Source organism: Aotus nancymaae, unplaced genomic scaffold (genome assembly GCF_030222135.1).
Source record: "Aotus nancymaae isolate 86718 unplaced genomic scaffold, 86718_ANA_hifiasm-v0.15.2.pri h1tg000067l, whole genome shotgun sequence".
NCBI lineage: Eukaryota > Metazoa > Chordata > Mammalia > Primates > Aotidae > Aotus > Aotus nancymaae.
Window position 1 is genome coordinate 27,114,482 of NW_026988482.1, and position 21,610 is coordinate 27,136,091.

Sequence of the window (21,610 nt, forward strand, 5' to 3'; positions counted from 1 at the left end):
GATCTCAGCATCTGCGGCTCGTGTGTGGGCCAGGGGGTTGACCCAGCTCTCTCGGGGCCCCCTCCTGCCCCTTGCCCCCCAGCCTTCCTCTATATCACCAGCTCAGAAAAGCAGTCCTCTCACAAAACGGGTTGCCCCAGGCTCCTGCCACTCATTCAGGGCCAGCCAAGGGGGCTTGCCTGCCCAGTGGGAGAGCCACAGGCTGCAGCATACCGAGGCCAGGAGAGCTGTCGCCCTGGCTGCTGTGCTCCACTGGGCCCAAGCTTGGCCTCTGGGCACTGCCTCCACCAGGGTCACGGTCCCATGAATGGCTCTGTGGGCCAGGATATACTTTAGGCTTCATCCACCTCAGCATCTTGCTGTGTTGTTCAGGCTGGTCTCGAACTTTGGGCCTCAACAATTCTCATGCCTCGGCCTCCCAAAGTGCTGGGATTACAAGCGTGAAACACTGCACCCAGCCATGCCGTTTTATTCTCCCTTAGAGAAGCTGGTGATGAAGCCCCCAGGTGACCCATGGATGGTGTGTGATGCACACAGTCTCCTCACGCTGAAGCTGCACGTGCGATGTGAATCTTCATTTGGGGTCTGCTGTTAACATGGTGTTTCTTGGGGGTTACAGCAATAACCAGTGTCCCCAGGAGGCCCCAGCAGAGGCTCTGGCCCCAGCCCCAGTGGAATTCTCAGCTTCAGCCCCTGCAGCAGCCTCAGCCTCAGGCCCAGCGAAGACTCCGGCCCCAGCAGAGGCCTCAACTTCAGCTTTGGTCCCAGAGGAGACCATAGTGGAGGCTCCAGCCCCACCCGCAGCCGAGGCCCCTGCCCAGTACCCGAGCGAGCACCTCATCCAGGCCACCTCAGAGGAGAATCAGATCCCCTCGCACTTGCCTGCCTGCCCGTCGCTCCGGCACATCGCCAGCCTGCAGGGCAGCGCCATCATCGAGCTATTCCACAGCAGCATTGCTGAGGTAGCGTCCTGGGTGCGGGTGCACAGCCAGTCCTGAGGGCGAGGCCAGGCTTGGCTTCGGGTCAGCCTCAGGTCCCTGGACTTCTCGGATGCCAGGGAGTCCTCAGCTGAGCTGCTCACGGTCCTGAGTTGCCCTCCTTTGGCCATTTTTGCTCTGTCACCACCTCCTGTGCCACTTCCAGCCCCAGGTAGACCCCCCACAGCCATCTCCCACCCCTCACTTCCTCTCTGCCTCTGAGTGTACAGATGCATTGGTGAGCGGAGAGGGGCTTCACATGTCTCCTTGTGGGAGCGGTGGGCATGTCCCTGGGATGCGCAGGTGGCTGGGGTTGGAGCTAACAGGAGGCCCCCACATCTCCAGGTTGAAAACGAGGAGCTGAGGCACCTCATGTGGTCCTCAGTGGTGTTCTACCAGACCCCGGGGCTGGAGGTGACCGCCTGCGTGCTGCTCTCCACCAAGGCTGTGTACTTTGTGCTCCATGATGGCCTCCGCCGCTACTTCTCAGAGCCACTGCAGGGTAGGCACAGGGCCTGCTGGGGCTCAGGAGCTTGGAGTATGTGCTTGGAGTGGGCTGGGAGCCTTCTCTGGAGCCAGCTGTGTGGCTTCAGGCAGCAGTCAGTGACTTGACTGCAGTGGGCTGGGAGTCCTTGTCTGAGGAAGGGGAGCTGCCATGAGGGAGGGGTCCATGGCCAGATGCGAACACAGAATGCCCTGAGCCAGGGCCCAGTGACTGCTTGGGAACAGCCTGTGATGAGAAGGGGTTGGGCAGCCTCTGCCACTGGGGCCACACAGGGAGCCTTAGCCAGTGACCTGGTGACTCCCATGAGCTGGGAGAGGCTCAGACTCCAGCCCGCATTGCCCATGGGCCTTGCGTAGGTGGAAGTGGGAATGGCTCCTTGCTAGGCCTCACCAGGCCAGGCCAGCCAAGAGGACCTGTTCCTGGTGGATGTGCTACACACCTAGGACCTTTGTCCTTGCCTGCCCCCGCCTCCCTCAGTCCCTGTCTCCACACAGATTTCTGGCATCAGAAAAACACCGACTACAACAACAGTCCCTTCCACATCTCCCAGTGCTTCGTGCTAAAGCTCAGTGACCTGCAGTCCGTCAACGTTGGGCTTTTCGACCAGCATTTCCGGCTGACGGGTGAGTGACCTTCTGTGCTTTGTCCTATTTCGGGTGAAGGCCAGCGTCACCAGTGGGCTTCCACCTTCCTTACGTGGGCGCATTATCATAGGCAGTTATCTCTGTCCTCAAGAGCCACTTCTTACCCAGGGTGGGAGGAAGCAGCTTCAGGAACTGCTGAGAGAGCAGAACTCAGTCTCCAGGGCTCAGGCAGGAGGCAGCACGTGCAGCCAGCGCTGGCCGGACAGAGGCAGAGTGGGCCCTGGTCTCAGGCAGGATGTTTCTGACTCATACTTCCTGAAGAGAGAAAGCTGAGCCCTTTGCCTGATGCCTCTGTTGCCCCTTCCAGAAAAATCCCTCAGCTCTTCCGGCCTAAAGAATGGTCTCCTCCCACACCCTATGATGCTTTCCTATGTGGGCCCTCCTGGCCCTGGCCTCTGGGCTGAGGCTTGCTGGGGACTTAAGTTGGCTCTAAGGAGCAGGGATGGGGTAGGGGAGCAGTGGCCTGTGGCTCTGACCAGGCCCCACCACGCCTCGTGCAGGTTCCAACCCGGTACAGGTGGTCACATGCTTGACGCGAGACAGCTACCTGACGCATTGCTTCCTCCAGCATCTCATGGTCGTGCTGTCCTCTCTGGACCGCACGCCCTCGCCAGAGCCTGTTGACAAGGACTTCTACTCCGAGTTTGGGAACAAGACCACAGGTACCCCTGTCCACCTCAGGCTGCAGACAGGCTGTCTGGACAGACATCACAGGCCCCAGGGCAGCTCTCTGTGCCCCAGAATGCTCTCTGCCTCTCCCTTTTTTCTTTTCTCACTTAGCTGGCCCGGGTTTTATGTGGGACTTTCAGATGGCAGAGTCTCCACCTGGCAGTCCCTCAACCATCTGGCAGACACAGCCCCAGTGCCTGCTCTGGGCTACCGACCTGTGGGCCCTGCACTTGGAGTATCCTCTCCTGCCTCTCGTGCCGGGGTCTCTCGGTTGGCTTGGGGCCCTTGGCACTCCCAGTCCCACCGTGGGCCAGTTCCAGACTACAGCCCTGGTGGCATCTCTCTGCAGGGAAGATGGAGAACTACGAGCTGATCCACTCAAGTCGTGTCAAGTTCACCTACCCCAGTGAGGAGGAGGTTGGGGACCTGACGTTCATTGTGGCCCAGAAGATGGGCGAGCCAGAGAAGGCCCCAGCCCTCAGCATCCTGCTGTATGTGCAGGCCTTCCAGGTGGGCACACCATCCCCTGGGTGCTGCAGGGGCCCCCTGCGCCCCAAGACACTCCTGCTCACCAGCTCCGAGATCTTCCTCCTGGATGAGGACTGTATCCACTACCCGCTGCCCGAGTTTGCCAAAGAGCCGCCGCAGAGAGACAGGTACCGGCTGGATGATGGCCGCCGCGTCCGGGACCTGGACCGAGTGCTCATGGGCTACCAGCCCTACCCGCAGGCCCTCACCCTTGTCTTCGATGATGTGCAGGGCCATGACCTCATGGGCAATGTCACCCTGGACCACTTTGGGGAGGTGCCAGGTAGCCCGGCTAGAGCCGGCCAGGGCCATGAAGTCCAGTGGCAGGTGTTTGTCCCCAGTGCCGAGAGCCGAGAGAAGCTCATCTCACTGTTGGCTCGCCAGTGGGAGGCCCTGTGTGGCCGTGAGCTGCCTGTTGAGCTCACCGGCTAGCCCAGGCCACAGCCAGCCCTCGCCGCCTGCCGTGTCCAGCCTGACGCCTACCGGGGCCAGGCAGCAGGCTTTTGTGTTCTCTTAAAATGTTTTCTCCTCCCTTTTGGTACCTTAATTTGACTGTCCTCACAGAGAATGTGAACATGCGTGTGTGTTGTGTTAATTCTTTCTCATGTTGGGAGTGAGAATGCCGGGCCCTTCCAGGGCTGTCCATGTGCCGTCAGCCTCTCAAGGGTGGCATGGCCATGCACACCAGTGTTGTGTCTGTTGTTGTGGGACTGTTGTTTACGTGTGGCGCTGTGGGTCTTTCTCTTCTACACGTCCTCTCCTGAAGTGTCAAGTCTAGTCCTTTGTTGCTGTTGCTGTCGTTGTGGGCATCTTGCTGCTAATCCTAAGGCCGGTAGCAGAATGCACATTGGAAGCTCCCGCCCCAGAATGTGGAGTCTCTCCGGTCCAGACAAGTGGGAGAGCCCGTGGGAGCAGGGGGCCGGGAGCTACCAAGCGTGATTCTTGCTGTCTGTATTCTCTATTCCAATAAAGCAGAGTTTGACACCATCTGCATCTTCTAAATCACAGGTCACTGGGGTCCCAGCAGGGCTTCCATCCAGGGCATGGTTGATAGGGGAGAGGGTGCCCTGGAGACACAGAAGGGTGAAGGGCTGGGGGGAAGGAGGGAGCAGCCTCCAGAAGCCAGGGTACTTTGTGGAACATGGGAGGCGTGACAGGGCCATGGCCTCTCTGGACAGGGCCATGCTGGACTGTGGCTAAATCACAAGCCCAAGGCAAACAAGAAGTCTGTGAAACTCCTCAGGGAAGCCGTGATGCAGCAGCCGCCACCCCTCTGCCTGAGTGCAGGGCATGCACCCACTTCAGGCTGTCCTGCAGGTCTGTGTCAGTCACCCCTGCACCCAACCCCACCTGTCTAACAATACCTGTGAGGAGCGGAGGAGGGGTCGAGGGGACAGAGAGCCCAGAGTCTGGATGGCTGGTGGGGGAGCCAGGGCATCTCACCAAGGTGGCCCTTGACTGGCAGTAGGGGAGGCCCGTGGGGAGGTGGACCCAGGTGGTGGACAGTGGAGGGAGGGCGCATGCCCATCTGTGTCTGTCTGCACATCCCTGAAGCACAAGGCTCATGGGCCCCTCCCTGAGGGTTGCTTCAGGGAACCTGCTGAGATAGGACCTGGGACTTGTTTGGGAGTTAGCCCCATGCCCCACTCTTCCCCAGCCCCATTCCTGCTGCCAGAGCAGGGCCCATGAGCCTCACATAACTCATTCTGACTCAGCCAGGAGCCTCAGTTCCCAGGACCTTGGGGCCACCAGGCCAAGCAGGGCTGTGGAGAGGTGGGTGGAGCGGCCAGCCTGGCTCCCAGGCCTGCTTCTGCTCCCCAGGTTCCCTCGGTGCCAGAAGAGTAGGGGTCCTGCCTGGAGGACCCTTCACCCTCAGGAAGGCTGTGGGTATGGGGAATGGGAGGAGGGTCTCCACTTGGCAACCCCCATCCCAGCCAGATCTCAGAGGCCTGCCCAAAGGCCCTCCAACCTGATGGGAGTGGAGGCGTGCTGGGGAGGACAAAGTCCCCCAATCTGGCCTTTCCCAAAGCATTTACAGATGGCCACTGGGCTCTGGCCCACTCCTTTCTCCCCAACTGTTACACCATCTGCAGGTGAGGGTAGTGACAACTGGAGGCAAGGCCCACCACGCACAGCCCTGGCACACAGAGGCCCTCAGCCTGGGTCCACTGCACCTCCTGGGAGCTGGCTTTGCAGGCAGGATCCCTGAGATGGATTTAAAACACTGATTACCTTGGACAAGCTCCCCAGCCCCTCTGAGCCTTGGTTTCCCCACCAGTAACAGAGGGATAGTAAAAGGAGCCACCTCCATTCATTTATTTCTTCTGCACATCTGAATTGAGCATCCACTGTATGTACCAGCCAGATAGCGTCCCTGCTCTCCCTTAGCTGATGTTTCAGTGGGAGACAAAGGACACTAAACCCAATCTCAGCTGGTGGCTGGTGCCGCCAGGAGGTGAGCCAAGGTTCAGGGCCACCTGCAGGCTGAGACCAGGGAGGCACTCTGAGGTGGTGGCCCTTGACTTGAGACTGAGCCTGTGAGAAGGAGCCAGTGTGTGACAATCTGGGGTAACGGCACATGCCAGGGGAGCTCACTTTGAAGGAGCAGACAGGCCTGTGTGGCTGGAGCAGACCTAGTTGGGGAGAGTCACAAGAGACCAGCTGGCTGGAGAGGGGCTTGAAGGTGCTGCCGGAAGCTAGCTGAGCATGGGCTGAGTTGTGGGCAGATAGGGAAGGAGGGAAGGTGGATGTGGGGTGGTGGGGACTGGTGAGGGGATGCGGGTCTGATGGGTTAGCAGGGTGCCGGCAGTGAGTCAGAGCCCCATGTGTGCCCTGGAGTTGGAAAGGTGGAGGCAGGAACAGACTCATCCAGGGACTACCCTGCCTTCTGCCAACCAGAAACCCCAGAGTCTCTGGATAAAACACACTGGGCTCCCAGGCAGGGGGCGGTGGTGGCGGGAGGGTTCGTTCACATGTGCCTTTGGATTTGCTTCAGAACCTCTGATAAGAGCCCAGGTCCTGGGGGCTTACGGTGGCCTGGGCTTCCAGGTCGTGATGCTAGGAGGGTCCTGGGCCGGGAAGCCCTGAGCAGGGCCCAGGCCATCCATGGGGGGTCAGTGGCCAGCACCTTCCCTTCCGCCTGCAGGCTGCTGATACGCAGGAGGAAATCCTGGCGGGTTCCTGTGGGGGTGAGCTGGCGGGGCCTCCCGGCTGCTTTTAAGGCCACTGCCCGCCCCGTCCCGCCTGCCTGCACTGTGCCTGCCTCCTAGAGCTTATTCCCTACGCCACTGGCTGCCTGATTCTGTCCTGGACAGCGTGCCCGCCAGCCATGGCAGGACCCTGGGGTCTCCTCCCGCTCTGCCTCTTGGCCTTCTACCTGGCAGGCTTCAGCTTCATCAGGGGGCAGGTGAGTGTTAGCCAGTCGCAGGGGCACACAGCATCTGGGCCCTGCTGGCCAGTGGTGGGAATAGGGAGGAGCTGGATGTGGAGGGGCATGGGCCTGGGGAGACACCACAGCTGGTGCCTGTCTGACCTCTGAGCAGGCCCGGGGGGCGGCTGTTGTGCCCACCTCCCCAGGCTGAGGTCTGCATCTGGCCACCTGGGGTGCAGGGGTGTGTCTGCCACCTTCCTCTGAGTATGCTGGGCCAGGGCTCCCCAGCCTGCGTACAGAGGCAGGCCCTTCCTGTCTCTACTGCCCTTCCAGCCCAGATGGAGGCCCAGGTCTTGTGCGGCCCTCACCTGGGGGTTGATGATGTGATCATCTCCAACCCCTGAGGACAACAAACAGATTGACATGGGGCATGTGTGTGCACGTGTGTGTGCCTGTGTCCAGCCTCAAGAGTCCTGGGAGGCAGAACGAGACTCATCCCCAGTGCCCAGGGTTATGAGCAGCTAACAAGGACATGCTCCAGCCTCAGAGCTGCCATGGAGCAGCCACAGCCTGGCAGGTCCCCTTGAATCCTCACAGCCTCAGGGCTACTCCTCTTGTCCTCCTCGTGAGGAAGCCAAAGCCCTAGGATGACAGGGCCAGGCCATTCCCACTCTGAAGTCATGCCCCAAACTCCTGCCTATGATTCCAATCCATGCGTGCTGGCCAGGCAGAGTGCTGGGATGCAGCCACACCCAGCCCCTCGGTCAGGTCCCTGTGACAGGCTTCTGGCTGCAGGTCTGCCCAGGCCTCATGGTAGGGCAGTGTTCCTCCTGGAGCTTCTGGAAGAGTCTCCCACTCTGATGATGGAGGTAGTCTCTCTCCTGTGAGGCCAAGTGTGTCTGCCTCTTGGGGCAGCTACGACCATCCCCATGGCACAGATGGGCAGACAAAGGTCCAGAGAGGGAAAGACCTGCCCAGGATCCCACAGGCAGGCCAGCCAGGGTCCCAAGCCTCCTGCCACCATCGGGCGCTTTTTTCTTGGACGCCTGTGGTCCCTCAGAGAGGCACCAGGGAGAGGGGCCTCATCAGCTTCAGGACCAGGCCAGGGTTAGGGACAGGAAGATATGAGGCTGAGAGGGCAACAGTGATGGGGGAAGAGCCGAGGGTTCCAGGGCTGTGCTGAGAGCCCTGCAGGTGAGCTCCTACCCTTCCCTTAACTCAGTTGCCCCACATACCATGCAAGGGAATTTCAAAGGCCTCCGCCACCTCCTCATGCTCTGGGCAGTGAGGACAGAGGTCAGTGAGGTGGCTCAGATTAGAGGTTTTTCCTTGTCAGAGACCTGTGGCTCTGGCCACTCCTTGTGGATGGGGCAGCAGCAGTGCTGGCCCATCTAAAACAGCCAGATGGCCTCTGTTCCAGCACCCTGAGTAGCTACGAGCCACTGTAAATGCAGTTGGCCCTCTGTATCTGTGCACTCTGTGTGTGGGTTCAACCAGCCCTGGATTGAAAATATTCAGGGAAGGCCGGGTGCAGTGGCTCAGGCCTGTAATCCCAGCTTTTTGGGAGGCTGACAGGCAGATCATGAGGTCAGGAGTTCAAGACCAGGCTGACCAACATGGAGAAACCCTGTCTCTACTAAAAATACAAAAATTAGCTGGGCATGGTGGTGCATGTCTATAATCCCAGCTACTCAGGAGACTGGGGCAGGGAATCACTTGAACCTGGGAGGCGAAGGTTGTAGTGAGCCGAGATCGTGCCATTGCACTCCAGCCTGGGCAACAAGAGCAAAACTCTGTCTCAAAAAAAAGAAAAGAAAAGAAAGAAAGAAAATATTCAGGGAAAGAATGCCGAACATGTTCAGACTTTTTTTTTTTTTTTTTTGAGATGGAGTCTTACTCTGTTATCCAGGCTGGAGTGCAGTGGCACAATCTCAGCTCACTGCAACCGCCGCCTTCTGGGTTCAAGCGATTCTCCTCTCTCAGCCTCCCGAGTAGCTGGCATTACAGTCACGTGCCACCACACCCAGCTAAGTTTTGTATTTTTAGTAGAGACGGGGTTTCGCCATTTTGGGCAGGCTGGTCTCTAACTTCTGACCTCAGGTAATCCACCTGCCTCAGTCTCCCAAAGTGCTGGGATTACAGGCATGAGCCACCGTGCCCGGCCCCATGTTCAGACTTTTCTATGTACATAGCATTTGCATTGTATTCAGTATTATAAGTCATCTAGGGATGACTTAAGGTATATGGAGGATGTGCATAGGTTATATGTGAATTTGATGCCACTTTTTTGTTTTTGAGTTGGTGTCTTGCTCTGTTACCCAGGCTGGAGTGCAGTGGCATGATCTCAGCTCACTGCAACCTCTGCCTCCCGGATTCGAGGGATTCTCTGCCTTGGCCTCCCAAGTAGCTGGGACTACAAGTGCATGCCACCACACTCAGCTAATTTTTGTATTTTTAGTAGAGGTGGGGTTTTGCCATATTAGCCAGGCTGGTCTCGAACTCCTGACCTCAGGTGATCCACCCACCTCAGCCTCCCAAAGTGCTGGGATTACAGGCGTGAGCCACCACGCCCAGCCTCCATGCCATTTTATATCAGGGACTTGAGCATCCGTGGATTTTGGTATCCGAGGAAGATCCTGGAACCAATCCCCCACAGACACCAAGGGACAACTGTGTATTAGGAATGGCAGCTCTGAGGGGAAGCGAGGTCCCGGGTCACATGTTCATAGTGGGGAACAGCAGGACAGGAGTGCAGATGGATCTAGGCGACAAGGCAGGAAGGCTTCCCAGGAAGGGTCTTAGCACTTGCCCGTTCAGCAGCTTTTCGGTAAGGGCACGCGGCTAGACATCTGCACTGGAACCGTAGCGGGAGGGGAGCGCAGTCCAGAACCCAGCCCTGCACCCTCCCTGATCTGACCGAAGGTAGGGGAAGAAGTTTGTGGGTCCTTCCTCTCTGGCAGGGTTTAGATTCTGGAATCTCAGCCTGAAAAAGTCCACATGAGCCAGGTCCCAGCTTGGGAGAATTTCATCCACCTTCTCACCAAAGGCTTCACACTCACGTCTCCTCAACTTCCCCTAGCAGCAGCTCTGTGGGAAGCAGACGTTGCAAAATCAGGTCTGCAGGGGTGCGGCGGGGGAGAGACAGCACCCGCTCTGGCTGAGTCCCGAGGTGCCCCCAGGAAGGAGGGAATCTGACTCAGCACTCAGGCTGTGATCCAGCCTCACTCCACCCAGCCGGACTACCGGCAAGATGTGGGTTCAGACCACAGATGCTCCTTCCAGGCCACGGGGTGGAGGCAGAGCCCCTCGGTGTGGTCCCAGAGAAGCACTGATGTGGCAGCTGGCTTACCATTCATCAGCCTTTCACACATGTTCACAAACACCCAGGTCCTGCAAGCAGACATCTACACCAGGCTCTAAAGCCCTGACTGTCCCAGAGTGCAGACAGTACAGTCTTACTCAGCCCGGGCCCTTAATCCAGAACTGACCACTGTTCCTCCAAGAGCTGGTCCACAGCCAGAATGGTGACCGCACTGGCAGCTTTGCCCAGCTGGCCAGGTGGCTTTGAGGGGAGCTTGCCTCCTGCCAAGCCTCTGCCCTGAGCCAGCAGCTGCTCAGCCTGCGAGTTACCCAATTTCCTAGTCACTCCCTGGCTCAGCAAAGGCGAGCCTCAGGATAGGGAACAAGCCCACAACATCCCAGCTCCGCCGCTCCACACAGACTGCTCCCAGCAACTTCCCTGTTTGCAGACCGCAGAGGCATGAGCGGAAAAGGCCAAATCACAGAAGCACAGAGACCCTGGGGCCCTGGTGTTTGCCAGAAGAAAGCGTTGAGGGCACCATTTCTCCTTTTCTCTTGTTTTGAGAAAGCACACATCTGTAAATTATTCTAGGAAAGGGATGTTCTGGGGTCACTCCCTTTGGACCACACTGTGGTCAGCATTTTTCAAGATGAGAACATCTCCGATTCTCCAGCCTGTGCCCTAAGCCTCCCAAACACCCCCCCACCATGCCCGTTCCTCCCACTATAACCAGGAGTTTAGTTCCACTCCTGGGTTCAGTGCTGAAGGTTACTGGGACTTCATTACCATAGAAGGCAGCCCCACTGGTGGACTTCCAGGAGCTGTGGCAGGCAGGTGAATGGGACGCCAGGACTGGGGCTTTCATCAGCATCCCTGTGCCCATGCCATGGTGGCAGGTTGGACTCCTCACATTTTCCATGCCCCACCCAGTTGCTGAGACCTTCTCCCACTTCATCTCACCACCCCAAGCCCTCTCAAATCTCTCCCAATCCATTTCCACTGTCCCTGCCTTGGCTGGCCCAGGCTACCTTCAAGTGATGGCCTCTTTCCCATCTACACCTGCCCCCGCAACTCTGTTCTCCATGCAGCAGCCAGAGGGCCAATTTAGAACAAACTGGCCGGGCACAGTGGCACATGCCTGCAGTCCCAGCTACTCGGGAGGCTGAGGCGGGAGGATCGCCCGAGCCCAGGATCACACCACTGCACTGCAGCCGGGGTGACCCTGTCTCAAAGACAAACAAAAACGACAAACTGAGTCACGGGGCTGCCCTGGACTCTGCCTCACCCAGGTTTACAAAGCTCCTGCACCCAGGCCGCCAGACCCTCTCCAGTCCCCACTGGGCCACTACCTGCCTTGTCACACATTTGTTTACTTTTTTCCGCTCCCAGCCTTGGCTTCTGCTGTCCCCTCAGCCAGGAGCGCTGTCCTTGGCCAATTCCAATACATCCTTCAGGTCCCAAGTCAATCATCACCCCCAACCAGGAAGCCACCTAGGGCCCCAGCCAGGGTGCCCTGGGTTTCCTCAGAGGCCAGCATGGCCCACTGTCACCTGTGACTGCCCAGCCCAAACACATGCGGACCAGAGACCTGCACATAGCTGCTCACATGAACTCAGCCTCTCGGGGCAGGGCCCTTAGTCTCTGCCCCCTGGGCAGCGGAGAAAGCCCTTGCACTTAGTTAGAGAGGGTCATTTGGTAGCAATGTGGGAAAATGCTCAGAGCAGATGGTGGCTGGAGGCCCAGCCCCACGGTACCTGGCTGGAGCTGGCATCGTGCCTGTGCCCATGAGTTAAGGATGGAGTCACTGTGTCCTTCCAAGACGGCATCAGCTCTGTCATGTATTTTTGAGACAGAGTCTGGCTCTGTTGCTAGGTGACAGGCTGGAGTGCAGTGGCACAATCTCGGCTCACTGCAACCTCCGCCTCCCAGGTTAAGCAACTCTCCTGCCTCAGCCTCCCAAGTAGCTGGGACTACAGGCGCGCGCCACCACGCCCAGCTGATTTTTCTATTTTCTAGTAGAGACAGGGTTTCACCATGTTGGCCACGATGGTCTCAATCTCCTGACCTCATGATCCGCCTGCCTCGGCCTCCCAAAGTGCTGGGATTACAGGATTGAGCCACCGTGCCTGGCCCATGTATTATTTCTTTAAACAAAGGGCCAAAGTGAGCACTAGGCTGGGAGTCTGGGTTTTAGTCCCTGGTTCACACCTTGTTCCTCACCTGAAATGGCTGAGGGGGCAATGTGGCTAGATTCTCTAGTGTCAGAGGGTATGCAGTCAGAGCCTTCTGGGCAGGCACATAGGGACTTGCTGTGATATTAACAACTTGTGACAGACAGGGTTCTCTGGGCCTTCCCCCCCACGCTGCACTCCCACTGAGCACATGGGAAGTGGCGGCTGGAGGGGCATGAGGCCTGGCCGCAATGAGGACAGAGTTGGGGCTGGGTGCTGAGTCCAGGCCCCTGACCACATCCCGACTGTGGCCCAGGGACCGTCCAAACGCTGTGATGTGAAAACCACGCTTGCCACTCACGTACCCTGCACCTCGTGCGCGGCCGTCAAGAAGCAGACGTGTCCCCCAGGCTGGCTTCGGGAGCTCCCGGATCAGATAGCCCAGGACTGCCGGTGCGGGCCACCCCCCACTTGCCTGTGTTCAGGAGCGTCCTGTGGGGTGGCAGAGGCTGGGGGAGGCTGACAGACCCACTACATGAGGACAGGCACTCACCTATCCATGCCCCTGTGGCCCCTCCTGGGTGGCAGAGACAGGCGGGGAGGAAGGGGTAAAGGTAGGGGGCAGGAGGGCTTTATGGGGCACCTGCTATGTGCTAGGCCCTGTGCTCAGCTCTGGGCCAGGAAGAGCAGGTGTGGGGGAGCCCCGGAAGCCAATGTGGGGAGGCTTGGGGGGGCTGTGGATGGGAGCCTTTCCCCTCACCCCACCCACCCTCTGCTTCCAGCTATGAAGTACAGCTGGGGGGCTCTATGGTGTCCATGAGCGGCTGCAGACGGAAGTGCTGGAAGTACATAGTGGAGAAGGCCTGCTGCCCTGGCTACTGGGGCTCCCAGTGCTATGGTATGGGTGAAAGGGGGACCCCGCCTTGCTCCTCACCCCACCCCCAGCTCTGGGCAAGCCCTCTGCAGGAGCTACCTGCATTCCCCTTCAACTTGTTCGTTTCATGAACACTCACGGAGCACCTCCCCGGCTCAGCCCCCTCACTCTTGCTGCCCTGGAGGAGGGGGCCCATGTCTGGGCTTGGGTTCTGGTCACAGAGCTGAGTTCTGCCGGGTCCACAGAATGCCCTGGCGGTGCCGAGACCCCATGCAATGGCCACGGGATCTGCTTGGATGGCATAAACAGGAACGGGACCTGTGTGTGCCAGGTAAGGGCTGGGCAGGGTGGGGTGGAGGCTCGCAGGGGCCACGCTGACTCGCTGCATCCACTACCAGGAAAACTTCCATGGCTCAGCCTGCCAGGAGTGCCAAGACCCCAACCGGTTCGGGCCTGACTGCCAATCGGGTAAGTGCTTGCAAGGCAGGAGGGGAGGGCAGCATCCACCTGGGGACCCATGGGGATGCAGTCCCTACAACCGGCTTCCACCTGTCCCTTCAGCCTCTATCCCAGGTCCTCAGCCTTGCACGTCCCTTTCAGGAACATGTGCTTTGTTTTGTCACACCTCCAGCCCTTTGCACATGCTGCTGCCCTGAGAGGCCTTCCCCAGGAAGCCCCAGGTTGGGCTCCCACCACCCCTGTGGTCCTGCATCACAGCCCTGTACTCCATTTTTTTTTTTTTTTTTTGAGACGGAGTCTCGCTCTGTCGCCAGGCTAGAGTGCAATGGCACAATCTCGGCTCACCGCAACCTCCGCCTCCTGGTTCAAGCAATTCTCCTGCCTCAGCCTCCGGAGTAGCTGGGACTACAGGCATGTGCCACCACACCCAGATGATTTTTGTATTTTTTTTAGTAGAGAAAGGGTTTCACCATGTTGGCCAGGATGGTCTAGATCTCTTGACCTTGTGACCCGCCTGCCTGCCTTGGCCTCCCAAAGTGCTGGGATTACAGGCCTGAGCCACAGTCCCCATCCCACAGCTCTGTACCCTTAAGTACAACTCTATACTCTGTACTCAGCTCTGTATCTGCCTGAGCTGAGTTCTAAAAATACAGAGAGCAGGGACCCAACATTCTGACGTGTGCCTGGGTGAGGCTGGGGTCCCATCTGTCTCTGTGTGTCCCTCCCAGTGTGCAGCTGTGTGCACGGCGTGTGCAACCATGGGCCACGTGGAGATGGAAGCTGCCGGTGCTTTGCTGGATACACTGGCCCCCACTGTGATCAAGGTGAGCAGTGCCCCCGGGACAGCCTGGGGCAGCAGGTTCCCCATGGCCCAAGCAGAAGAGGCCGACTGGTTGAGGATGGAGCCCAAGCCTCAGCAGGACCTCTGCCTGCAGCCTAGCTGGGGAAGGGATGTCATCTGAGACGTCCACTGTCCAGGGGCCCAGCGAGGGCAGGGCCTGCTCCGAGTCACACAGAACAGGCAGGGCCCCTTTGCCCCTATGTTCTTCCCCAGTCTGGGCTTGGGCCCATCAGTGCTCTCTCCCCTCTGCTCAGAGCTGCCCATCTGCCAGGAGCTGCGCTGTCCCCAGAACACCCAGTGCTCTGCAGAGGCCCCCAGCTGTAGGTGCCTGCCCGGCTACACGCAGCAGGGCAGTGAATGCCAAGGTGAGCCTGGACTCAGAAGCCAGGGACTTCAGCTCAGGGTGGGCAGGGGCTGGGAGAGCATCCTTTAACCCAGCAGGTACAATGTAATTCACAGGGAGGGAGAGCCATCCCTAAGGGGAGCCTATCCTCAAGGTCTGGGTCAGCCTGCTAGCCCTGGCCCTCGGTGGAAGCTGTGGTGGAGACAGGGCTCCTGGGTGTTTGGCTCACTTGGGTTCTCTCTCTGCCCTGGCAGCCCCCAACCCCTGCTGGCCATCACCCTGCTCACCGCTGGCCCAGTGCTCAGTAAGCTCCACGGGGCAGGCTCGGTGTCACTGTCCTGAGAATTACCATGGCGACGGGATGGTGTGTCTGCCCAAGGACCCGTGCACCGACAACTTTGCTGGCTGCCCCAGCAATTCCACCTTGTGTGTGTACCAGAAGCCGGGCCAGGTGAGCCAGGGTCCCAGGCTGGAACTGCCCCCACAGTGTACCCACTCACACTGGCTGAGGGGCCCTGGGCAAGTCACGGGCCTTCTGGGAGCCTCCGTTTCCCCATTTGTAAAATGGGGAGAGGATGACCGTCCTCTTCAGGCAGGGACTGAGCAGGGCTCTGTGGGTAGGGCAGATACTCGTGGTTCTCGGGGTTGGACGTGGTATTCCCCTCCCTCCCTGTCGGAGGCCAGGCTTCCTGCATCTGCCGGTCAGGCCTGGTCAGCATCAACAGCAATGCCTCTGGGGGCTGCCAAGCCTTCTGCTCCCCCTACTCCTGCGACCGGTCAGCCACCTGCCAGGTGACCGCTGATGGGAAGACCAGGTGAGCATGGGGGTGTGGGGGGTGGGGGGCCTCAGAGCAGAGACAGTGGGTTGGACAAGTGTGCCCCCTGTGGGGAGGCATCGGGGGAGGGGCTGGGGGGCACAGCCTCTGCCCTGACTGGCTCTCTCTGGGCTCCCAGTTGTGTGTGCAAGCAGGGCGAGGTGGGGGATGGGCGTGCCTGCTACGGACACCTGCTCCACGAGGTGCAGAAGGCCATGCAGACAGGCCGGGTGTTCCTGCAGCTGAGGGTCGCCATGGCCATGATGGGTACGTGACCCCACTGCCTGCCCATGACCTACCCCTCACTCCCAGCACAGCTGGCAGGGAGGGAGGGGCTGCCTCTGCAGATTCCCCCAGAGCTGTAGGAACAAACAGCGGGCTACGGGGTGCACACAGCAGGTGGGAGCTGCCCTCCAACCCTGAGGCCCCCATCTACCCTAAATCTAGGCCGAATACCCCACCCCAACTCCCCCACACCTAGGACTGATGCCCGAGGGTCTTCTGAGACCCCCAGGGTCTCCCCAGCTCCCTTCTGATGCTCCCTCGCCCTGCCCCCAGACCAGGGCTGCCGGGAGATCCTCACCACAGCAGGCCCGTTCACCGTGCTGGTGCCGTCCGTCCTCTCCTCCTCCTCCAGGACCATGAACGTGAGCCCCTCCCCTGGCGGAGCTGGCCCCCGGCCCTCACCTCCTCCCCTGGATACAGCCCAGTCTTCAAGGCCTGAGAACCTGGGAGGCATCCTGTCCCCTCCATGGCTCGAGTAGGGGTGACGTGAAGAGGACCGGCCCCCCACCCCGGCTCACTTGGCTCCCTGCCTTTCATCTGCAGGCATCCCTCGCCCAGCAGCTCTGCCGACAGCACATCATCGCAGGGCAGCACATCCTGGAGGACACGAAGACCCAACAAACACGAAGGTGGTGGACGCTGGCTGGGCAGGAGATCACTGTCGTCTTCAACCAATTCACGGTGAGGGAGGAGGCTCAGCCTGGGGACAAGAGGAGTCACAGCCTGGCAAGGGTGTGCAGGTGGGAGGGAGCCTCGGGACAGGGGGCCGGCCTATGGGATCTGGCCAGACCTCCTGTGTCTCCCCAGAAATACTCCTACAAGTACAAAGACCAGCCCCAGCAGACATTCAACATCTACAAGCCCAACAACGTAGCAGCCAATGGCATCTTCCACGTGGTCACTGCCCTGCGGTGGCAGCCCCCCTCTGGGATCTCGGGGGATCCCAAAGTGAGCCAGCATCCTCCCCTCCTCTCCCCTGTGCTGCTGGGTGACCTCAGACCCCTGCGGAGAGCAGGGGGTGGGCAGGAGCAATTCTGCTCAGGGCTGAAGCAGCCTCAGCCCCTTCCCTGGGGCCCTCACACTCATCCCTCCTTACAGAGAACTATCAGTCAGATCCTCGCCTCTACCGAGGCCTTCAGCCGCTTTGAAACCATCCTGGAGGTGAGCTGCGGGGAGGGGCCCTAGCGCATCTGGGCTTCTGGGCCAGGACTCATTATCCCAGAATCTGCCCCACAGTGACCTGGGGTTCTGAAGTAGCATGGCCTCTGCCCATGTCCCATCCTCAAGTCTGAGGTTCTGCAGTAACATGGACCCATTACCCATGTCTCCCACTTTACTCAGTGGGAGTTTCCTGCAGGCCAAAGGTGGCAGGGCCCAGGCAGGACTCAGAGATGGAGGCTGGCCATGCAGCCCCCTGAGCCTCCCTTGCACCGCCACAGAACTGCGAGCTGCCCTCCATCCTGGACGGACCTGGGCCCTTCACAGTCTTTGCCCCAAGCAATAAGGCTGTAGACAGCTTGCGTGACGGCCGCCTGATATACCTCTTCACAACAGTAAGCTCGGTGGGAGAAGGGGCTGCGGGTACGGGGGCACCAGGGCCTCCACGCCCCCCACCCCACAGGGTCTCTGGGAGCCAAACCCTCTCTCCCCTGCCAGGGTCTCTCCAAACTGCAGGAGTTGGTGCGGTACCACGTCTACAACCACGGCCAGGTGCGAGGCCTGTCTCTGGGGAGTGCCCAGCTTGCACCCAGCGGGGCTGCCTGCATCTCTTCTCCCCTCCCCTCCCCTTCCCATCTGTTCTGCTGTAGCACATAGCAGAGCCTGGGGACCAAGGCGGTGGCTGTGAGCCTCCTGGGCAGGACTGGGTATGGCCCCAAGGTGTGGCCAGAGGCCAGCCTAATGCCATAGTCTCCCTCACCCCAGCTGACTGTTGAGAAGCTCATCTCCAAGGGCCGGATCCTCACCATGGCCAACCAGGTCCTGGTCGTGAACATCTCTGAGGAGGTGAGGCGCACGGACACCTGGGTGGATGGTGGGGCTGGCGGTGACCAGCTGCCCACTTGGGCTCTCAGCCCTGTGTGCTCCGAGCCCCGTGGTAGGCAGGACAGTGCTGGGCCCTGGTGGGGTCATGGGGAAGGAAGGAGGCAGAGATCAAATTCCTCTGCTGCAGCCCAATGGGGGTTAAGGGGGAGGATTCCAAAGAGGAACATGGGACACACGGTAGGGCCCCCTGTGGCGGAAGCCATGTAGGTAAGGGTCCCGAGGCTGGAGGAGTGTTGTTGGCCAGAGCTGAGGGAGAGGTGGCTGGCACAGCGGGCGGGGCCTTCAGCATCTTACTGAGCTGCCTGCTCTAACTGGGCTGCAGGGGTGGAGGTGGGCAGCCCGACCCGGCCGAGGTCAGCTGGGCCGGGGGTTGGCACCATGGGTCTCTGACACAGGGGCGCATCCTGCTGGGACCTGAGGGGGTCCCGCTGCAGAGGGTGGACCTGCTGGCCTCCAATGGCGTGATCCACATGCTGGACGGCATCCTGCTGCCCCCGACCATCCTGCCCATCCTGCCCAAGCACTGCAGTGAGGAGCAGCACAAGATCGTGGTGGTGAGCCTCACCTGCACAGCCAGGGCCCTGCTCACTAACCCCTCCCACCCGCACCCCACCCCCGCCCTGCCCAGCGCTGCAGCAGCTGATCCTCTTTCCAGGGAGAGGCTCCAAGTCAGGGCTGGGCTAACGCCGGTTCTGAGGCACTTCCAGCAGACTCCCAGGGGCCCACCTGTGCTTCCCCCACACTCACCCTCCATCACCCTCACCGGGACTATGATTCCACCTTTGAGATAATTTTTTTTTTTCTTTTTTGAGGCAGGGTCTTGCTCTGTTGCCCAGGCTGGAGTGCAGTGGCGCAATCCCAACTCACTGCAATCTCAGAATCCTAGGTTCAAGAGATTCTCCTGCCTCAACCTCCTGAGTAGCTGGGACTACAGCGTCCACCACCACACCTGGCTAATTTTTGTATTTTTAGTAGAGACGTGGTTTCACCATGTTGGCAGGCTGGTCTCAAACTCCTGACCTCAGATGATCTGCCTACCTCGGCCTCCCAAAGTGCTGGGATTACAGGCGTGAGCCACTGTGCCCGGCCTGAGATAACTCTTGCATCCTCCAATGCTCTGTTCCCTTTCACGCACTCTGTGCCTGCCTCTGGTCTCTCTGTTGTTTTCCAGAGATGCTAGCTCTCCCCAGCTCAGGGCCCTGCCCCTGCTCTCCGCTGCTCTCCCCTGTCCCTGCTCTCCCCTGCCTGAAACGCCAGCCCTGGGATTCCTGTGGTTTACTCTTCTCATCCCCTAATTCCCATTCAATGTTCCCTTCTCTGGGTTTGCCAAGTAAATAATGACTAACCCCTCTCCCCATCCTGCCCCTGCCCTGCCCAGGGCTCCTGTGTGGACTGCCACGCCCTGAACACCAGCACGTGCCCCCTCAACAGTGTGAAGCTGGTGAGCGCCCCTCGGCCCAGCCCTCAGGGCCTCCTGACTGCCTGTCGAGGTTTCTGCCCTGGGTCAAGGGGGCAGGTGGGAGAAGCAGAGGCTGGGGGACGAGACCACTGGACCGGGCGGGAGTTCTGGACCCAGGGAGCAGAGGACCCTTGACCAGGGCTGCCTAGCAAAGGGGCTGGCCCAGGAGCCACAGCTGCTGACTGGCTTTGCACGGCCCACCCAGGACATCTTACCCAAGGAGTGTGTCTACATCCATGACCCAACTGGGCTCAATGTGCTAAAGAAGGGTTGTGCCAGCTACTGCAACCAAACCATCATGGTGAGCCTGGGCCCGGGTGCCCACTCCATGGTCACCTTGGCACCTGCTGCTCCTCAGGGGCCCCCAAGCTGGGGCTGGATGGGGGGCTTCCTCAGAGGATGCACTGCAGCCTAACAGTGGAAAAGGGGGGCCTAGAGAAACCTCATCCACTCCCTCGCTCTGGAGATGGGGCCAGGGAGCAGAGGCAGCCTGGGCAGGGAGGGCATGGCCCCAGATGGCCTCTTGGACCTGCTGTCTCTTCCAGAAACAAGGCTGCTGCAAAGGTTTCTTCGGGCCTGACTGCACACAGTGTCCTGGGGGCTTCTCCAGCCCCTGCTACGGCAAGGGCAACGTGAGTCCCATCCTCTCCTGGGGTGAGGAAGGGGGAAGGCAGGGACTCCTTCACAAGTTGGCCAGTGACTGGCTGTGTGTTTGGGCCAAGCCTGCCACACTCTGGCCTTGGGGTCCTCACATCTAGGCAATGGAAAGTTGAATCAAATTATTTCTATTTTAATTAAAAATAATTAGAGAGGCTCCTCTGAAACACGGGCAGAAAAGAAAAACTAAATAATAATAATAATAATAATAATTAGAGAGGCTCATGCTTGTAATCCCAGCACTTTGGGAGGCCAAGGTGGGTGGATCACTTGAGGTCAGGAGTTCAAGACCAGCCTGGCCAACATGGCAAAACCCTATCTCTACTAACAATACAAAAATTAGCCTGGTGTCATGACACAGCTACTTGGGAGGCTGACACAGGAGACTCACTTGAAGCCAGGAGGTGGAGGTTGCAGTGAGCTGAGATTGCCCCACTATACTCCATCCTGGGCGACAGAGTGAGATTCCATCTCAAGTAATAATAATAATAATAATAATAATAATAATAATAATTCGATTTTTTTGGCATTTATTTCCAAAAAGCTACTTGGCAGTAGTTTTCTTTTGTGTTCTGTTTTTACCACTTTGTAATATCAGGGTTACTTTGGCACCTGGCTGTAGAAGAACACAGGAGTTACGTGTTTCTGGATTGAGCAAATGTCACTCATAAAGCCTCCAGGGCCAGGTGGCTTTTAGGGGCTAGGTCTTTGGTGGCATCAGTGATTTTGAAGAGCCCTTCCAGGATGAGTTCTCATGGGGAGCGTCAGAGCCAGCTCATGAAAGGAGGGAGCGTTGGGAGAGGGGACATAGAGAGTCCCTTCCCCATGACTAATCCTGCCTCCTGCTCACTCTCTAGTGCAGTGATGGGATCCAGGGCAACGGGGCCTGCCTCTGCTTCCCAGACTACAAGGGCATTGCCTGCCACATCTGCTCCAACCCAAACAAGCATGGAGATCAGTGCCAGGAAGGTGGGTTGTCCTGGCCCAGGCTGCCTCCTAGGGAGAAAAAAGGTCTGCTTGAAAATGGGTCTGGGGGCTCTCAGGAAGAGAAATGAGGCCCCAGGAGGAGGAATGAAGGCCAGAGGGAATAGAGGAAGAGTTGAGAACAGAAGGAGATGCTGTCCCCTTCACCCATTCCAGGAATGGAACTATAGCTTAATTTAAAGCATGTGGGACTTAGGTCAGACACACTGAGGAACTTCCTGATGGTGGTGTTGGGATCAAGGCAACTAGAATGGGGTGACTGAAAGCTCAGAATGCCCCCCTCACATTTCATCTGCCTATCGAGTCTGAGAAAACCTCTGATTTTTCGACCCTGAAGTCCAATGTGTATTGGCTGCCCTACTCCCTATCTCCCCCAAGACCATCCAGCCAGCCCTGCCTCCTGCTCCTCAGCTTCCCTGCTCCCATCTACTACCTACAGACTGCGGCTGTGTCCATGGTCTCTGCGACAACCGTCCAGGCAGTAGGGGGGTGTGCCAGCAGGGCACATGTGCCCCTGGCTTCAGTGGCCACTTCTGCAACGAGACCGTGAGGTACTGTGGGCCCATAGAGATGGCCGTGCACTGCCACCTGCATGCCCACTGTGTCTCCCAGGGGGGCTTTGCCAGGTGAGGACTCGCACCTTCTCTCTGCCCCACCCGTGACCTTTCACACCTGTCTGTGCAGC

The 21,610-nt window shown here is 59.0% G+C and overlaps 2 protein-coding genes across 5 annotated transcripts in view; both read left to right on the top strand.

The window, feature by feature from the left end:
• Window positions 1–4,310, top strand: part of NISCH (nischarin) — a 37,836-nt gene extending 33,526 nt beyond the window's left edge. Inside the window, exons 17-21 of the mRNA XM_012460675.2 lie at window positions 620–962; window positions 1,323–1,479; window positions 1,977–2,105; window positions 2,627–2,788; window positions 3,145–4,310. Of these exons, the coding sequence (XP_012316098.2) occupies window positions 620–962; window positions 1,323–1,479; window positions 1,977–2,105; window positions 2,627–2,788; window positions 3,145–3,755 (1,402 nt within the window). The 3' untranslated portion in view covers window positions 3,756–4,310. The remainder of the gene's footprint in view (window positions 1–619; window positions 963–1,322; window positions 1,480–1,976; window positions 2,106–2,626; window positions 2,789–3,144) is intronic.
• Window positions 4,311–6,572: 2,262 nt separating this feature from the next.
• STAB1 (stabilin 1) overlaps window positions 6,573–21,610 on the top strand; it is a 29,748-nt gene continuing 14,710 nt past the window's right edge. For all 4 annotated transcript variants that reach the window (XM_012460683.3, XM_012460681.2, XM_021671620.2 and 1 more), the window contains exons 1-23: window positions 6,573–6,729; window positions 12,482–12,618; window positions 12,948–13,063; window positions 13,285–13,370; window positions 13,438–13,507; window positions 14,227–14,322; window positions 14,594–14,704; window positions 14,937–15,133; window positions 15,367–15,497; window positions 15,637–15,764; window positions 16,056–16,144; window positions 16,326–16,463; window positions 16,590–16,730; window positions 16,881–16,943; window positions 17,222–17,335; window positions 17,439–17,492; window positions 17,706–17,786; window positions 18,221–18,379; window positions 19,204–19,266; window positions 19,490–19,585; window positions 19,830–19,916; window positions 20,799–20,910; window positions 21,365–21,551. In XM_012460683.3, the coding sequence (XP_012316106.1) occupies window positions 6,652–6,729; window positions 12,482–12,618; window positions 12,948–13,063; window positions 13,285–13,370; window positions 13,438–13,507; window positions 14,227–14,322; window positions 14,594–14,704; window positions 14,937–15,133; window positions 15,367–15,497; window positions 15,637–15,764; window positions 16,056–16,144; window positions 16,326–16,463; window positions 16,590–16,730; window positions 16,881–16,943; window positions 17,222–17,335; window positions 17,439–17,492; window positions 17,706–17,786; window positions 18,221–18,379; window positions 19,204–19,266; window positions 19,490–19,585; window positions 19,830–19,916; window positions 20,799–20,910; window positions 21,365–21,551 (2,534 nt within the window). In that variant the 5' untranslated portion in view covers window positions 6,573–6,651. The remainder of the gene's footprint in view (window positions 6,730–12,481; window positions 12,619–12,947; window positions 13,064–13,284; window positions 13,371–13,437; window positions 13,508–14,226; window positions 14,323–14,593; window positions 14,705–14,936; window positions 15,134–15,366; window positions 15,498–15,636; window positions 15,765–16,055; window positions 16,145–16,325; window positions 16,464–16,589; window positions 16,731–16,880; window positions 16,944–17,221; window positions 17,336–17,438; window positions 17,493–17,705; window positions 17,787–18,220; window positions 18,380–19,203; window positions 19,267–19,489; window positions 19,586–19,829; window positions 19,917–20,798; window positions 20,911–21,364; window positions 21,552–21,610) is intronic.